This window comes from Leptodactylus fuscus, chromosome 5 (genome assembly GCF_031893055.1).
Source record: "Leptodactylus fuscus isolate aLepFus1 chromosome 5, aLepFus1.hap2, whole genome shotgun sequence".
Lineage (NCBI taxonomy): Eukaryota > Metazoa > Chordata > Amphibia > Anura > Leptodactylidae > Leptodactylus > Leptodactylus fuscus.
This window is the reverse complement of record NC_134269.1, coordinates 190,493,167-190,513,056: the sequence shown is the minus strand read 5'-3', so window position 1 is coordinate 190,513,056 and position 19,890 is coordinate 190,493,167. Positions and strand designations below refer to the sequence as shown.

The window sequence follows — 19,890 nt, the reverse complement described above, 5'->3', positions numbered from 1 at the left end:
ATTGCTACTTGTTACTCTAGTGTCTCTAGAGCAGTGGTGGTGAACCTATGGCATGCGTGCCAGAGGTGGCACTCAGAGCCCTCTTTGTGGGCTCCCAACTGTGGAACAGATTATATTGTGTGGGGATCACGGTGGAGCAAATTGTACTGTGTGGGGATCACTGTGCAGCAAATTGTACTGTATGGAGGCCCCTCCTTATTTATATCACACAGTATCAGCTTCAGTATCAGACAAGTGATATTAGTACAGGCTGTAATAACATTGCACGGTCACTACAAAATCCTGTGCGATGTAAATAATGAACATGAATTGTTCAAAATGATGCCAAATGCAAACTTTTAACTTTCAGTACAAAGTTGTTTTGCATCATTGAAAGCTCTGTAAAGCCCCATTCACACAACCGGATTTTGTGGGTCCGTAAATGTCTGCAATTGTGGATCTGCACAGTATTAAGGTTAAATAGCCATGTTGGCACTTAGCGATAATTTAATGGGTTTTGGGTTGCTGTTTGGGCACTCAGTCTCTAAAAGGTTCGCCAACACTGCTCTAGGGCATCACCTAAATCATGTGTATATTTTGGGGTGTTAGGGCTGACATATGCGCCAGATATGGCCGCTGTATTTGGAAAGTAATATTTAAAGGGAGGCATAACCAAATAATTAAAACTTCTGTAACTCTCTAATAGCTCTGCTTGCTGTTTGTTACAGGGATTTCCATGCAAAACTCATCAGTAGCACAAATCTTTCCTATGCTTTGTTACAATGTACCAGTGCAGGTAAAAAGGATCACTCATGAAATAAGGTTATTTTTCTGAGAGAGGCCAGATCACCAATACATGATCGTTAGGGTCAAACACCACAGGAACCCTGCTGTGTGGCACCACTCAAGGTAGATGTGGCCTTTTTCCTGTGCTGATGATGTTGATTGGTCAAATGGTACAGTAGCAGGTCAGCCCCATTCAAGTGAATAGTGCCGAACTGCAATACCAAGCTCTGCCACAAAACGATATATCGCACTGTGCTTGGTAAGCAGTGGTGCAATGCTAGGCCTCTTGAGGCCATGCACCATGTATAAAACATTGAATCGGTTTTGCCGGAAGTGTTCCTTTATGTCCTGTACTTGAATCCTCTTTCTCAGTCCCTTAGAGATCAATGTAGAATCAAGAAGTCTATGTGACCCCTGCCCTAAGACTGGATGTAACTGGACCCATTTCTCATGACGGGTTGAGGTCCCAGTGGTCAGACCCCCACCTATTGTCGAGTCTGGGTTGTATCCAGGAACCATATGGTGGACAGTGGGGGCAACTTTGGGCAGACTGATGCAGTGTATGTTACAGCCCAAGCAGATAACACAACATGCGGTGAGTCAAATCCTTTCACACCGCGCTTCGCCGCACCATGCCACAGTCCGACTGAGCACAGTCACCTCTTGGTCACCATACTGTAATCTCTTTTCTTGAAATAGCGCCAGCTCCACCTCCAATTTCTCCATCTGCTGCCTCAACTCCACTATAATCTTATGTAGAGACTGGCGTGTACGAGGAAAGGAGAGGAAAAGACAGAAGAGTCAAGAGAGGAACAAAGAAGAGAAGAACAGAGAAGAGATATCCACAGAGGATTGTCCTGTACTATACGACTATGAGAAATTATGTTATATCTGCTGATACTTGTCTGGTCTATTGTCTCCAACTAGAACTCCCATCATACTACAGTGATTGTTTAGCACTACCTCACCTCTGTGTCTTTGTATCGCTCCTCATAGTCACTTCTGTCTTTCTCCACCGTGGTCAGCTTTAGTTTCAGAGTAGAAATCTCTGCCATTAAGTCCAACTTCTGTGTTTCTAATGACGTCCGGCTTAGTAGTTCCTGGCAATGAGAAGAAAATTGACAGAAAATAGTCAATGGGGTCACTGGTCTGAGCGAGAAGAGTTCTGGACAATATTTTATAGTCATATAAGTAAAGGGAAGTGGTAGAGATCACATCAACACCATTCTCTTATACTTAAGAACTGTAGTGATAATTCTGTTGGTTGTCAGAGAAAACAGTCAGCAAGCATGTTGACACAAACAACCCAAACACCTGAGCATGCAGGATGTAACTCAGGATCAGTACAGGATAAGTAATGTAATGTATGTACACAGGGACTGCACCAGCAGAATAGTGAGTGCAGCTCTGGAGTATAATACAGGATGTAACGCAGGATCAGTACAGGATAAGTAATGTATGTACACAGGGACTGCACCAGCAGAATAGTGAGCGCAGCTCTGGAGTATAATACAGGATGTAACTCAGGATCAGTACAGGATAAGTAATGTAATGTATGTACACAGTGACTGCACCAGCAGAATAGTGAGCGCAGCTCTGGAGTATAATACAGGATGTAACTCAGGATCAGTACAGGATAAGTAATGTATGTACACAGTGACTGTACCAGCAGAATAGTGAGTGCAGCTCTGGAGTATAATACAGGCTGTAACTCAGGATCAGTACAGAATAAGTAATGTAGTGTATGGACACTGGGAAGAAGGCCTCACGAGACATAGTTGTGGTCTGAAAGGCTGTTCTTGAGACCATCAAATTCTATTCTGCGTGTCCATAGGACCAATCTGATGATTGCATATTATGTACACTCACTATAGACACTAGATCTGCGCACTACAGTGATAAAATAAACCAAGCCCCACAACTGCACGACCACTGGGGAGCACCGTCTCACCTGCTGTAGCATCTCTTCAGTAGCATTCAGCTTCTCTCTGTGTTCTTCCAGGCAGAATTCAAGGTCCCGAATTTTCTCCCCTTGTGCCTCCACCTGATCAGTCAGGACACTCACCTAGAAAGTACAGGATTGAAAAGGAGTTTAAAAAAAATCCAAAAAGTAATTCAAAACATTTATTTAATGTAAATAATTTGCACTTTTTTTGGCTTTTACCCGTCTCCTACAGCCCTTGTTATACAGCTGTCATGCACCCACTCCTCAACTTATATAATGCCTTATTATTTGTGCCCATTTACATAGATACCTGCAGCACTAGAGACTCCTTGTCATTCTCCAGACGTGACAGCCGCTCTTGGTAGATATCACTTGTGCCGGTGATGTGCCCATTAACCTGCAAGACATGGCATAGGAGAATTGTTTGTAATAAAGGTATAAGATTATAAACTGTAATATACATAGGAATATAGGGGCACCCCTTTAACAGTGGCCTCATCCTTGTACTATAAACACCCATTAACCAATCTGGGTAAACATGGCAGCATGTGGTCTATAGAGAGAAGGGTGTAGGTCACCGCTCCATGACCATATACAGTGCCCATGTGTGCGGTATATGGCTGCCCTGACCAGCCCATTGGGTATAATATTAACCAGCGACCGACCAGATGTGATAGACAAATATACACCAACTGCAGTGCTGCCATCTGTTACACAAACTCTGATAGATCTCTTAAAGGGGCAGCACCCATGAAGTTGTACTGAATTATTCTTCCCTGGCATCAGCCAGCTAGGTGAAGTAGATTCACAGTGCAACACTGCACCACACATACCAGTCAATGAAAATTGTGCACATGGAGATAGAACTCATTTTACCTCTGTGTCTCTAGTTACGGCCAGATCTGCATTCAAAAACACTGCAGATGTTGCTGTGACTGGAGAAGAGAAACCTCATATACCACAGTGTTCACCATTAACCACCCCATTAGGATCTACACGAGCTGTAGTCATAACAAGATTCTGCAAAAATTCAATTTGATCATTAAAATGAAGGCTCACATGGCAAAACAGGCACGTCGTTTCTTAAAGGGGCTCTATCACTGGGAAAAGTCATTTTTATCTAATCACATGCTTGCATAGGCTTTAGAAAGGCTATTTCACACCTACCTTTAGTATGTAGATTGCCTCAGTGGTGTCTGAATAAGTCCGTTTTTATTCATATGCTAATGAGCCTCCAGCCAGCACAGGAAGTTCCCAGCAGCCTCCTCTCTCCCATTATCTTCTATGTGTGTGAAGCAAACAGGAAGCAGGAAGTCATCAGCAGCAGCAGCCTCCCATAGAAAACAACAGGAGAGGAATGCACAATCTATCGTGCACCAGTCTAATTAGCATATGAATAAAAACGGGCTTATTCAGAAACCACTGAGGCAATCTACATTCAAAAGGTAATATCTCCCCCTGACGAAGCCACTTGCGTGGTGAAACGCGCGTCGGGGCGCGTATCGGTGCATGATATACGTACAGGTAATGTTCAAAGTAGCTCACATGCTTTTCTTTATGTCTGCAAGATTATGTCTGCAACATTAAGTGTAAACACATTGGCTTTCTAGTAAGAATTTCTAGTGATTCAAAGCTCTTGTATACTCATATATAGCAAATGATACCCACTTTTATGGAGTATCTTTTTCATTGAATATTGCATTGACTAATTATAAAGCATATTACCTCATGGAAGCTTATTAGTATGTATTTCATCGCATCTATTGCTGGTTGCACCAATTACCTCTGAATTTATATTATTATTTATTTATGTATTTTTCAATAAATTTATATTTTTTTACAATAATGTTGTCTTTTATGTGGTAGTGGGCCTGTAGGCCAATGTGGATGGTTTTGATAATACTACCTAGAATTGCCCTATATTTTTGTCTGATACAAAAGGTAAGTGTGAAATAGACTTTCTAAAGGCTATGCAAGGATGTGATTAGTTAAAAATGACTTTTCCTAGTGATAGAGCCCCTTTAAACAGGTGACAACCTAACACGTTTCCTATGAAGACAGATAGCGGGGGTCTGGTCATCCCTCCCCACAGGCATTCAGTCACATGGCCATTACAGACATCAAGCTATAGGGGAGATTTACCAAAACTGGTGCCAGTGAAAAATGGAGCTATTACCCATGGCAACCAATAAGATAGCTGCTTTCATTTTCATTTGAGGTTTGCCTAGTTGCTATGGGTAACTGCTCCAATTTCCTTTAGCACCAGATTTGATACATCTCTGCCCATAGGACTCAATCACATTGTTTTCTAAAGGACCTTTGAGACGGACAGCCCAGATCTAATTGGTTTCTATGGGCAACGCTTCCATATTTTATTGCCGGTGGGCCACGTTACCAGCTTTGACTGAAGGATGCGGGCGGGGGCGCCGAGGGGAGCAGCTCAAAATACACGGCGAAGCCTATAATCTGGCGGCGGAGCTGCGGGCGTGACCAGCACATAAAGCCGTACGCAGGCAGGATTCACCTTTATGGGAGGAAGATGAAAGTGACAACACAACCCGAACAGCTACTGAAGTCATGTTTGTCGCACGTCTATAAAACTCCTTAAAGACTGGACGCTCTAAAATAAAATAATCCGGCATGGTGTAAAAATATATCTACAGCTGCTTTAACCTGGAGCTCATGTTCCAGAGTGATGCTATACCTTTCTCCTTTAAGTCCATCTTGAATAAGATTTCTAGGCATCCATTTAAATTTGTTGGTTCTCGGGAAAGCTGGGTGATAACCAACATGACTACTATTACAGGAGCTGTCATTTTTACCGCTTTTTCCAGTTTTTGAAGGTACAAGGGCTGTAATCCAGCTTTCCCAGAATAAACGACAATCCTGCCTAGCTATGTAGATGAGAGTCTCATCTGCATAACTGGAGAACAAGATACTAGGAAAGCTGTGTGAAAATCCCTGGTCATACTAGTTATCACCCATCTTTCCTGGCATCCGGAACAGCTAGAAATTGAACGTAAAGAGTTGTATTGCTACAGGGAAAAATCACCATTCAGGGTAACTTTAAAGCTGGATAAAAACCCCTGTTAAAAATCGTCACAGTCATCACCCAGCTTTCCTGGCATCCTAAACACATTCAAATTGAAACCAGGGGGATGTATCGTAACTAGGGAAATTCACCATTCAGGGTTATTGTAAAGGTAGGTGAAAACATCAGTAAAAACAGTCACATTAATTACAACCCGGCTTTCCTAGCATCCTGATCAGCCCCATTATTGAAGTAGGCAAAATATCACTAGAATAGAAATTTACCATTTACTATTGTAAAGCTGGATGAAAACCTGCATAAAAATGGTCGTAATTATAACCCAGCTTTCCTGAAATCCTGATCAGCTACAAAATTAAAGTAAGGGATATATCACTACTAAGGAAATTTGCTAATCAGGGCCTTTTCGCCACAGGGTGAAACACACACACACACACAAAATCTCCATAGGCCTTAAGTTGTTACTAAAAAAAAAAATTGTTTCTGTAACCCAACTTTCTCAAGAGTACAAAGGCAAATATGACTGACTATGCAATAACAGTGGAGCAGCGGATGCAAAACTGTTTAGGAAGACTGATATGCATTTCAGGACTCTGAGAAAGCTGTGTGCCAAACCCTATCACCAGCCATCTATCACATCAAGATGTTTACCCCACGTACACAGCACAGTGCGATACTTGGCGGCGACTCCGTGCTGGATATCATAAATAAGTCACAATTAAATTGAAGATTTATTTGGACGCAACTTAAAAACCGCCGTGAAATAAAATAAATATTTCCATCGCGAACAGAAGCCGATGCAGCCCTGGAGTCCATTATAGGCGTCATGTAAATACTCGCCGAGCTCAGCAGTCTCCCTGCCAGAAGCGAATCCTTCAGCTCTGGAGCTCATTTCACCCTTTTTATACGCTTACAAAACTCATCTGTCAGCTGCCGCAGGTTCCAGGCCGCGTTGACACAAAATTTGCTATAATCCGACCGGAAATAATGGATTCAATGTGTCGATGAACAAAATGGTGGGGAGGAAGCAGGGTGAGAGTTTGACCTCATATTTAAAAAAAAAAAATCAGATCTGGACCACTAGTACACACACACACACACACTAATATATATATATATATATATATATATATATATATATATATATATATATATATATGTATTAGCGGTCCAGATTTCACTCATTTAGGTCCCCAGCCAACCCCCCACGGTGGAGAGCCCAGCGCAGATGTGAACCTAGCCTCACACCGATAATACAATGACTAGGACAGACCACCCAATTATCTCAAAATCTAAAATAACACTGAACCAAAATCTAAAAAAAAACAAAAACAAAAACCCAACAAACCTCAGAAGAACGGTAAAAAGAAAATGTACCATAATTTAAATTTAGAAGGAAAAAAAAACTGAGAAAGTTGAAATAAAAATAAAATCTGAAACAAAAATGTACAAAATGAAAAGAAAAAAAAAAAAATTTTGCCCAAAAAACACCCCACAAATTTGCCTATTGATCGGATGACATTACCACAATCCTGACAATGTTATGGATCCACCTTTTGACAATGAAAAATACCCATCCAGGTGAAGACGTACCAAGGTGCTGAAGAAATCTTACGGATGATACAAAAAGTTGGGTCCACCAAGGCCTTAAATGTCTTAAAAGACCTCTACACAAGGAAGAAGAGGGGGCGACGAAGCATCTAACGTAACATCCTACAGAAATGGAGGTCCGGGCAGCCGGTAACAATGAGGTATAAATAGGGTGTAGACACCCAGTTGTCAGGAGGATCTCGGAGATTGGTTAGTGTTGTCTTCTCGGGAGACACTTCAGGACTGACACGAGTCACATCTAGGTCTTCTCCTTAACTCGCTCCATTAATCGTGTCCTTTGTGACTCATCTCCATCAAACGTAAAGGAGGTCATTAAAAAGTGAACTTCTGAAGGGCTTGTGGCGTCTTTTATTGTAATACGTTTTTACAGGTGACCCTTTAAAATGAGGTACGTGATGCCCAACATACACCATTGAACCCTATGGCCCCTACAGGAGATGTGCAGTAATACATGGCAGCCAAACCTATAATCTAGAATTGGCGTAACCAAAATCCCCCTTCCCCCTCAGGATGCAGTCAACTTCTCCTTCAACTTGGATTTCCATAGAAATCACTAAAGCTATGACCTCGGACACATCGGCACTTGCCAGGGTCATGGGGAGACCCCTATAAGCAAATGCCATTGTGTCCAGAGCTGTAGCTTTAGTGATTCCTATGGAAAGCGAAGAAGATTGAGAAGTTAGCTACTTCCATCCCCACTGAATATCACTTAGGGCTTCAGACAAGGGGGCAAAGATGGGATGGTTTCCTAAACTTGAGGGGGAGAGGAGCACTTTCTACATGAGTGGGACAAGGACACCAGGAACCGCACAATCCAAGACCATAAGGCCCAGCTTAGGAACTAGTGGTCTTACACATACTATCTGCGTTATTACTTCCCACAGGACTCATTTCTGCCACTCGGTCACCCAGAGGATAAGTGAAGGTTCCAGCCATTTTGGTGCCCAAGACAGGGTTCAGATATTTTAGATCTGTGGTATTCAGTGTTCAATAGCACAGATCCTCTCCCGATACCATCATTGGCACACTAGACACCTCCCTACTACTTGCGCCTCTTATCTCCCTCTCAAGCAAACATACTGAGGAAACTGTCCACCACCACTCTCCCATCTGACACCTTGAGACATAATACCAATGTGGGAGGAAGTAGCTAACTTCTCCTCCTATCTGGACCCATAGAAATCATTAGAACCACAGTCCTGGACACGAGGACACTTGCCAGAAATAAGCACTGAGGGGGCCCTATCAGAATATGGACCCTTAGGAGATATGGACGGCAATTCTGGCTTGTACACTTGAATGGCTACCATGTAGTACTGCATATTGCCTGCAGGGACACAGGGTTCAATGGCGTTCACCAAATTCCGTAAACCATGTTGAAAAAAGCGGGAGAAGGGAGTCCATGTTTTGAAAATAAACAGGAAACAATAAAGCAGCTTTATTTGTTATTTATAGAGCGCGACAATCTACAGGGTCAGAGGTCAAGCTCCAGTGGAGAGTTTCCTAAAGAGCACAAATCTGATTCCCAGCAGAACTTGGCAGCTGAGGATGGAGCATGACATTCCTTGTCCCCACAAGTCTGTGACAGCGGCTGGATAATGTGATAATTAGGACCGAGTCTACCGCTAATTGGTGAAAACGTGACAGTGAGAGGCGACAATTCGAGATCACGAATATTCACCCTAAATAATTCACACTACGGAACGTGAAGACGGAGAAGAACCTGCCGCAACTTGTCTGAATGTCTGATGTGAGACGTGAAGATCTGAAGATTATCTCAGGACATGGGAGTCATACAGGCGAGAGAAGTATCCTGCTCAGAAGGGACTTGGGTAGATCTGTCTCTGGGAAAGCTGGGTGACAAGTAACATGGCCACCATTACAGCACTAACTTAAAGGGGTACTCCAATCTAAAAAGAACAGTGAGCGTCCGACCACTGAGATCACTAACGATCAGGACAATGGCTCTGTTCTGAATAGACGGACGTGCGTTGCTCTATTCATTTGGGAGCACTGGACCAAAACTCTCCTGTTGTCCTGATCAGTGGGGGTCTAGAGAGATTAGTTCTTAAAAGGGACCTTTCCCCCACCTCTCCAATAGGTGGCATTCCACTGCTTCCAGCACAGTTAGAATTTTTTCTCTAGCTTTCACCGTTTCAGCACTCGTGCTAATTAGACGCGGTCATGTTAGGTGGGCGGTCCTGGGATGAAGCAGGTAGTCTGGGACCGCCTACCTGATAGTAGAGAGCCCAAGTAGGATACTGGCTGCTGAAACAAACAGCGCTGATTGCTCAGGAATGGTGGGGGTAGAGAAAATTCCAACTGCACTGAATTCAGTGATGTGGTGGCTATTGAAGGATGCAAAGAGTTGGAATAGGTGGAGGTGGTGAAAGGTTCTCGTCATGATAGGGCTAACCCTTTCATCTCACTCATCCCAATCAACTTCGGTATGTCCACAGGGATTGTTAGTCATCTGTCGCAGAGTAATGAATGGCAAATCTAACTAATGGAGATACAGCTCAGTCTAGTCAGAATCCAAGGCCCTTGAAAAGCTAAGAACAATCAAAATGGTTGTCGCTCAGTATTCCAAGAAAAAGATAACAAGGCCTAGTAGACAGTTTATTATGCATGGTGGTCAGCAAGGGGTTAAGTCACTAAGCGTGCGCACTTGTACACACTTATCTTACACTGATCGCTCCCGGATCACATGACGTCTGAGTCGATTATACAGAAATCTTATACAGAGGTCTAAGGGGGAATTAAAAAGAAATTTACATTCTAAGCGTCAGACCACACAAGAAACCTGCAGAGAAGACATGACAGATCATCACATCCTTACCACAGACGGGATTCAAAGTCTTGTAATATCCAATGTGGTTCCTCCTGAAATACTCTGTGCTGCTCGGCAGCACTACTCCTTCCACTGTGCAGGTCTCATGATGCTGTCCTTAACCAAGGCATCCCTGCCATCTCTAACATCGTTGCACAAATGGACAGGGCACTGAAGAGACTCCTCTGCTGAAATCCTCTGTGTTGCTTTGGGACACTGCTTCTCTATCTGTGACCTCCCCCTTGCCTTCCTTCCCCCTTTTCATTTCAGGACACTATCTCAGAGACCTGCAGCCCTTTCTTGACTAATAGAAGATGAATGAACAGGTCACTGCCTCCCTTGGATCAACACACACTTCTGTAACACTCTGTGCTGCTGTGGGGACCTGCTCATGCCACTGTGTAGCAGGTGTGACCTCCAACTTTGCCTCCTCACATCATGACAGTACACCTGTCATATCCAGTCCGTTCACACAAGCTTGATCACATGAGTGAAGAAATCACTGACCTGCATTAGATCAGCACAACCCTCTCCTTAAAGGCTCTGTGCTGCTGGAAAACTCTGAACTCAGTTTCCAGGGGTCAGTGCTGGAAATTAATACTGCCCCCTTAAATACCCTGTGCTCCCGTCTCTCATTTCCTTATACTATGTTGGCCTCATAACATTAGCCTATCTTGCAGTCCTATTCTCTTAATCCTCATCAGGTCAGGCCACTGCCTCCTATTAGATCAGCAAACTCTTTCCTGAAACACTCTGTGCTGTTGTTCTTTCTACTGTGTAGGTAGAAGTGACCTCCAACTTCACCTCCACATATAATTTTGTCCCTATCACATGTAGCATTGTCCTCACCAATATCATCTCATCATCACATGTCATTGCCTCATGACCACTTCAGAGAATACTCTCCTAAAATACTCTGTGCTACTGTGGTTACATGATCCTCATACTAAGAAGGTCTCATGACCCTGCCCTATGCTGCAGCCTTAATCGCAGAAGCATCATCATCCAAGTGGACAGGTCACAGCTTCTCATTAGATTACAACACAGTTCTCCTGATATACTCTGTGCTGCTGTAAATGAATCATTCTTCCATCAAAATAAAAACCAATAACCACTATTCATCATCTCAAAAGATGATCATCCAGCTTTTCCAAACCCTTGAAGAGGAAATGACCTTAAGAATGCATCGATACATTCCCACCTCAGGAACATGGAAAAGCTGGGTAACAACCAGAATTAACATCATAACTGCCATCTGAGGGGTCAGCAGACGCTTTTTCAGACTCCTGAATGGTAATTCTATTCACATAGTTATACATTTCGTTCCTATCTTTTTATCTTTACACCGCTTTTCAGGGTCAAGGGAATGCTGGATGATAGCCACTGTAACAGCAGTTAATTCACCCGCCTTTTCCAGACCCCTGAACTCAAGTTAACCCATACAATGACAGACGCCCACTGTAATTTGTCTTTTGGGGACCTGGGAGTAGCAAGTAACAAGCAGTATGACCACAGAATGGTCATTCAGCTTTCCTGGAATCATGAATGGCAAAACAGACAAAGTAGTAGACATACATACCTGCATAACTAGGCATATTTGTCACTCAGGGCCCCAGGCAGGATATATGACAACTTTGTGAAAGCTACAGTGGATGTTATAGTAATTGTCACCCAGCTTTCCCAGAATGATCTAGGACTCATTAACATATCTTACCACCATCTGGCTTTGCAGCCACTCAGCCAGCACCTCCGCGGTGGAGTCGGGCACCTGACACCTCAAGCCGTCCCTCTCGTCGGTGTCCATCATCTCCAGCATCCCCCGCAGGTCCTCTATCAGGTGAAGGACACGTAGGCTGCCCATGAATGGGGAGGTCGGCGACTGACAGTCAAAGAGGCCATTGGAGTACTCCAGCGCCTTGGAGCCTGTGAGGTAGAGGAAGCGGGAATTAAAGTAGCATTAAACAATGAAATCCATTGCTCCCTGTTATCAGTCATAGCGCGGTTGACTCTGCTGTTACATTATCAGATCACTACTTCTACCATGCGGATTGCCATTAATGTGGCTGCCTCCAGAGCCTCGCTCCTATATTCTGCCCAGCAGGACACTGTACAGGGCAGAATTAGCTCTTGGGGGCGGTTCAACAAGATAACTGTATTTTTGTAGAGACTGGAAATATCCGGAGCAGCTGTCACATCACCCGTTCTACACTACCCCTCATCTGCCAGCCCACCGCAGTTTCGGCACCACTATAATCCCTTCCCCCAGCCTAGACCCAAAAGCTAACACTCCTTTAATCGGGGTCACTAAATATCCCCTTTTATCACATACTGGACGGGTCACCCAACTTCTTCAGACACTTAAAAGGCACAGGTCAAACTTTGTAATCAATTATTCCCCCTTCCTTTCAGATGGAGTTATAACTCAGATGTCTGGTCTAGGAAAGCTGGGTGGGCCTACAGGAGGAGCTTTCCCAGACACCTGACTGGTTTGTGGTAACAGCAAGCGACGACCAATATGACCACAAGATTGTCACCTAGGTTTCTAGTAATCCAAGAGCTAACACTTCTGTGTGTGGGGGAGCGTAAGAGTGGGGTTATAAATTATAACCTCTTATCACATGGAACACTGATCATCCATCTTTCCCAGGCACCTGAAAGGTAGAGGTCTAACTATGTGGTCAACTATCCTACCTTCCTTTCACACTCTAAGACATTTGATCCAGGAAAGCTGAGTAAGCATACTGCATGTCATCCAGCTTTTCCAGACACCTGACAGGATTGTGCGTTTAGCTTACACCATAACTAGAAAAGCTTTATGGTAAGTCCTCTGGCAGACAAAGTGGCTGTTACCCAGCTTTTCTAGGCTCCGGACATAACTGTACAAATTTTCATTTCTACTGTCTGCATATCTATGGAAAAGAAATATACAGGAAAGCTGAGAGGGAAACTAATGGCGACCATGTTGGCTGTCACCAAGCTTTCCCAGAAACAGATAAAACTAAGATGCAGCTGCACTGATGACATAAGAGGATGACTCAGGCACTCACCAGCGATGATGCCGTCCATCTGCTCCAAGGCCGCGGCTAGCATGTCACTTGCGTCTGCCATCATTCTGCTGCCAATGGCAAGTCCTAGAAGACAAGCAGTAATATGAATAATACTTTCCATAGACCCTGAGGGGCATGAAAACATCTGTATAGCAGTATTCTAAAATATACCACCACCTTCCCTGCTCTCTGTGTCAGTCTCCACTGAACTGCTGGCATTCTATTCATTAGTCACAAACCTCTGGATTAACTATATGGAAGTAAAAACCATGTTGTGATAAGATCTTGGCTTTCACCAGGTCTGTAATAAATAAAAACTGTGAACCAGATGGCGATATGTTCAGAGATAAGCTCAGCACAAGCCATGCTTCATGTCTCACTAAGGCCCCTTTACAACTGTGTTTGGATTAAGTTTGTAGTGAAACCCAAATATAACCTTTTAAGGAGAGAGAAGGGTCTAATAAGGAGAAGACGGACGGGATCACAGAGCGGAGGAGAGAAAACCAACACCTGACAGCGAAAAAAGGGATAAACACACCTACTGCAAGAACCAAGATTACCACCCCAAACTTCTCTGTGTAAAGGGTATGTATACAAAGTATATATTATACTCCAGAGCTGCACTCACTATTCTGCTGGTACAGTCACTGTGTACATACATTACATTACTTATCCTGTACTGATCCTGAGTTACATCCTGTATTATACTCCAGAGCTGCACTCACTATTCTGCTGGTACAGTCACTGTGTACATACATTACATTACTTATCCTGTATTGATCCTGAGTTACATTCTGTATTATACTCCAGAGCTGCACTAACTATTCTGCTTGTACAGTCACTGTGTACATACATTACATTACTTATCCTGCACTGAACCTGAGTTACATCCTGTATTATACTCCAGAGCTGCACTCACTATTCTGCTGGTACAGTCACTGTGTACATACATTACATTACTTATCCTGTACTGATCCTGAGTTACATCCTGTATTATACTCCAGAGCTGCACTCACTATTCTGCTGGTACAGTCACTGTGTACATACATTACATTACTTATCCTGTACTGACCCTGAGTTACATCCTGTATTATACTCCAGAGCTGCACTCACTATTCTGCTGGTGTAGTCACTGTGTACATACATTACTTATCCTGTACTGATCCTGAGTTACATCCTGTATTATACTCCAGAGCTGAACTCACTATTCTGCTGGTACAGTCACTGTGTACATACATTACTTATCCTGTACTGATCCTGAGTTACATCCTGTATTATACTCCAGAGCTGCGCTCACTATTCTGCTGGTACAGTCACTGTGTACACACATTACATTACTTATCCTGTACTGATCCTGAGTTACATCCTGTATTATACTCCAGAGCTGCACTCACTATTCTGCTGGTACAGTCACTGTGTACATACATTACATTACTTATCCTGTACTGATCCTGAGTTACATCCTGTATTATACTCCAGAGCTGCACTCACTATTCTGCTGGTGCAGTCACTGTGTACATACATTACTTATTCTGTACTGATCCTGAGTTACATCCTGTATTATACTCCAGAGCTGCGCTCACTATTCTGCTGGTACAGTCACTGTGTACATAATTACATTACTTATCCTGTACTGATCCTGAGTTACATCCTGTATTATACTCCAGAGCTGCACTCACTATTCTGCTGGTACAGTCACTGTGTACATACATTACTTATCCTGTACTGATCATGAGTTACATCCTGTATTATACTCCAGAGCTGTGCTCACTATTCTGCTGGTACAGTCACTGTGTACATACATTACTTATCCTGTACTGATCCTGAGTTACATCCTGTATTATACTCCAGAGCTGCGCTCACTATTCTGCTGGTACAGTCACTGTGTACATAATTACATTACTTATCCTGTACTGATCCTGAGTTACATCCTGTATTATACTCCAGAGCTGCACTCACTATTCTGCTGGTACAGTCACTGTGTACATACATTACATTACTTATCTTGTACTGATCCTGAGTTACGTCCTGTATTATACTCCAGAGCTGCACTCACTAATTCTGCTGGTGCAGTCACTGTGTACATACATTACATTACTTATCCTGTATTGATCCTGAGTTACATTCTGTATTATACTCCAGAGCTGCACTCACTATTCTGCTTGTACAGTCACTATGTACATACATTACATTACTTATCCTGTATTGATCCTGAGTTACATCCTGTATTATACTCCAGAGCTGCACTCACTATTCTGCTTGTACAGTCACTATGTACATACATTACATTACTTATCCTGTATTGATCCTGAGTTACATCCTGTATTATACTCCAGAGCTGCGCTCACTATTCTGCTGGTGTAATCAGACATGGGGTACAGGGACTGTGCAATGTTCATGTCCCTCTACATATTAGGAAACTATTTCCCCAGTTGTCACTATATTAAGTGGGGGTCAGTTGCCGCCATCCATCTTGGCGCAGCATTTACAGCCCAAATACACAATGGCGCTAATCATCTGTGGCAGTTTAACACCCGGTTCATTCTCCGTGCTCAGCCTTGTCATAACGGTTTGTGATGAATTCCATCACAGCGGCCCAGCTCATGTTTAGATTTCCACCCGCAGAATTCCATTAGGACAGAAATGAGGGCATGAGGGGGGTTAACAAGTCGTTTCGCTGACTGAATCAATAATAGTTGTTGAGTTATCTTGGAAAGCTGGGTGACAAGCAACATGGCCGCATAGTTATGAAGTGATACATTAGAAAGCTCAATTTATTACTGTAAACAATGAAAGTAAATGCAGTACCACTTTTCACCACAGATGGCAGCAAACCAATGTCAGTAGACACCAATACAACCGCGCCATGATAGAGATCTTAGCCAGTCAAACATTGATATTTGCAGCACAATAACTGTCTAATAGAAAATCCTTCAGTAATGGCGAGCCTATCATTTTGCTCAGCTCAAAAAGCTCTACAAGATAATTGTCGAGGGAAAAAAAAAAAAAAAAAAGAGTCAGCGCCCCTTTAAATGCAGGCACGTGCGATTTCAGCATGGACACACCCATATGGATTATTACTGGGTGTGACACTACCCCAGCATAAAAAGAAATAGGGAGGAGGCGAAAACATTTGCGGCATCAAAGCGGGTGCGCGTTTCGGTGACGGTACTTTCAAGGGTTAAGAAGCTAGAAATGTAATAAAAACAAGCATTCAACAATGCTTATAGATGGGGAGGTCTTAAAGGGACAATAAGCCTGAGACACAGGAGCATTATAGGAGGGAGAGCTGGAGAACTCGGCATTGGACCTCCTTGTCACTCCGCCCACATTGCTGTCGGCCACTCCCTGGCCTGAATTGGCTGATAACAGCAAGCAGTAGAGAAATCCTTACCACGACTATATACAGTCCTATGAAAAAGTTTGGGCACCCCTATTAATCTTAATCAATTTTAGTTCTAAATATTTTGGTGTTTGCAGCAGCCATTTCAGTTTGATATATCTAATAACTGATGGACACAGTAATATTTCAGGATTGAAATGAGGTTTATTGTACTAACAGAAAATGTGCAATATGCATTAAACCAAAATTTTACCGGTGCAAAAGTATGGGCACCTCAACAGAAAAGTGACATTAATATTTAGTAGATCCTCCTTTTGCAAAGATAACAGCCTCTAGTCACTTCCTGTAGCTTTTAATCAGTTCCTGGATGAAGGTATTTTGGACCATTCCTTTTTACAAAACAATTCAAGTTCAGTTAAGTTTGATGGTCGCCGAGCATGGACAGCCCGCTTCAAATGATCTGAAAACAAAGATTGTTCAACATAGTTGTTCAGGGGAAGGATACAAAAAGTTGTCTCAGAGATGTAACCTGCCAGTTTCTACTGTGAGGAACATAGTAAGGAAATGAAAGACCACAGGGACAGTTCTTGTTAAGCCCAGAAGTGGCAGGCCAAGAAAAATATCAGAAAGGCAGAGAAGAAGATTGGTGAGAACAGTCAAGGACAAAAGCACATTTGGACAAGCCAGCTTCATTTTGGAAGAAGTTCCTGTGGACTGATGAAACAAAGATTGAGTTGTTTGGTCATACAAAAAGGCGTTATGCATGGCGTCCAAAAAAACCAACATTCCAAGAAAAACACTTGCTACCCACTGTAAAATTTGGTGGAGGTTCCATCATGCTTTGGGGCTGTGTGGCCAATGCCGGCATCGGGAATCTTGTTAAAGTTGAGGGTCGCATGGATTCCACTCAGTATCAGCAGATTCTTGAGAATAATGTTCAAGAATCAGTGACGAAGTTGAAGTTACGCCGGGGATGGATATTTCAGCAAGACAATGATCCAAAACACTGCTCCAAATCGACTCAGGCATTCATGCAGAGGAACAATTACAATGTTCTGGAATGGCCATCCCAGTCCTCAGACCAGAATATCATTGAACATCTGTGGGATGATTTGAAGCGGGCTGTCCATGCTCGGCGACCATCTAACTTAACTGAACTTGAATTGTTTGTCCAAAATACCTTTATCCAGGATCCAGGAACTGATTAAAAGCTACAGGAAGCGACTAGAGGCTGTTATCTTTGCAAAAGGAGGATCTACTAAATATTAATGTCACTTTTCTGTTGAGGTGCCCATATTTTTGCACAGGTCAAATTTTGGTTTAATGCATATTGCACATTTTCTGTTAGTACAATAAACCTCATTTCAATCCTGAAATATTACTGTGTCCATCAGTTATTAGATATATCAAACTGAAATGGCTGTTGCAAATACCAAAATATTTAGAACTAAAATTGATTAAGATTAATAGGGGTGCCCAAACTTTTTCATAGGACTGTACTTGATATCATCGCTTTACCGTCCATGATGCAAAACTTCCTTTTTGGGCGGAGCTTAGCAGAAAAAGGAGGAGGAGACTGACAGCTATTTGTACAGTACACGTGGGAAAATAGTTATCAATAAGACAACAGCCATAGTGTAGAAACCATACTGTTACCATGATTTTTACAGGTGTCTAAAAAAACGGACATGATCTTTGTCCACTTTGATGGACATAACAATGGCCATATGAACAGACCCATAGACATTCATGGGTTTTAAAAAGTTGGTGTGACAGACGCTCGAATCAATGGCCCGATACAGCTGTTTTTCATATCTGGTCTGTGATGCCCATATAGCAACCAATCACATCTCTGCTTTCATATCCGATAGTGCTGCTGAAAAATGGAAGCTATGATTGGTTGCTATGGGCAACAGACGCCTTTACTCCTTTACACCGATTTTATAAATCTGTCCGGCTGTTTTCAGTCAACTTCTCCTTTAAGGCCTCTGAAAACAATGGAGCTTTTTATCCCGCACTTCAGACAGAAGAGCCGAGCGTTCACGATCCGCCCTCCGGGGACAGAACTCTGCAAGTCGCAACCACCAGACTTCATAGTAACGCTGAGCGCTTCATTACACAAATTGGTCTTGAGTGCGGCCAAATATTAACCGCCTGCTGGGCGGCCGCTGGATACTTCATTACCGCCGTACGCTGCGGGACAAACTTTGCATTAAAATAAAAAAAAGAATCGGAAACCAGAAAAACCAGTCACGTGAGCGAAACCATTCCATTACAAGACTGACGGGTGGGACGGCGAATTACGAGGTCACCGCGGTGGCAGAAGAAGATGGGGGGGCAGTACTATACCAGCTCTCATCTAAAGGGTTAAAAACCACAGACACATTGTGTCCCTGACACCGTCTCTTTAAATAACCACGCTGTAAAACGTAACAAGACCGAACAGGATGAGCTGCCAAAAATATCCGTAGCGGATATTTCTGTCGCGGCTTCTCAACAAGTGTGATGTACACCAGTATATAAATACCAGACTAGATGCGTGCCGCCATCTTTGGCCAGGTAACAAGTACACGTGCAACGAAAAATACGTGGATTTAAACGTAGTTGAAATATAAGGACCCCAACAAACAGCATCCATATCTCAGCTTCCTGTACCCCCCCCCCCCCCAAAGTGCGACATAAGGGGAGATGCTAACGCGGTTCACAGCAGACACACCTGAATGGGGCGGGATTGAACCTGCCCTTCGTCCAACCACAATGTGAAGTCTAAGCTCCGCCCCCAGCTTTGCAGATAGATTTTACCGCCATCTATAGTTACAAAAACCACCATCCACATCAAACAGGACTCAGCGGTGAGGACAATGGAGCAAGATGTATTTACTACGGTATAATCCTTTAATTAACCCCCGCACCCCTGTAATTTTTATCAGCTGAAAACTTTGATCAAAGTGCGATCACCTGTCACATGACCTAACAAAATCCGCATCAGAATCACCAACCAGCTTTGCTGTCTGGATTGTCCGGGCTGGTTATATTCGAGATGTAATTATTAGTGAGGTGTATCGGATGGTTTTTCCTTTTCCTAAGGTCTTAAAATATCCCAAAAGCAAAAATACACCGAATTCTACTCCACCCAAATTATACCGAAACATGGAAAATCTCTCATTTACCTCATGATGTTTATGTATGTGAGAGGAACCAGACAACCAGGAAACCATAACCTGACAACTGCATACCTCCGAATGGACACAAAGATTACATAGAGCACAAGAAGGACATTATTGTAGTTATACTCTTCTA

At 43.1% G+C, this 19,890-nt stretch overlaps 1 protein-coding gene across 15 annotated transcripts in view; it reads right to left on the bottom strand.

Annotated features, from left to right (window-relative positions):
• PPFIBP1 (PPFIB scaffold protein 1) overlaps positions 1–19,890 on the bottom strand; it is a 74,899-nt gene that overhangs the window by 38,141 nt on the left and 16,868 nt on the right. For 8 of the 15 annotated variants that reach the window (XM_075274833.1, XM_075274834.1, XM_075274839.1 and 5 more), the window contains exons 2-6: positions 13,248–13,331; positions 11,915–12,123; positions 3,021–3,107; positions 2,717–2,830; positions 1,734–1,865 (exon numbers count right to left, since the gene is read on the bottom strand). In XM_075274833.1, the coding sequence (XP_075130934.1) occupies positions 1,734–1,865; positions 2,717–2,830; positions 3,021–3,107; positions 11,915–12,123; positions 13,248–13,311 (606 nt within the window). In that variant the 5' untranslated portion in view covers positions 13,312–13,331. Of the gene's footprint in view, positions 1–1,425; positions 1,528–1,733; positions 1,866–2,716; positions 2,831–3,020; positions 3,108–11,914; positions 12,124–13,247; positions 13,332–19,890 lie in introns of all 15 variants that reach the window. The other 7 variants (XM_075274828.1, XM_075274830.1, XM_075274831.1 and 4 more) reach the window with 1 other exon arrangement.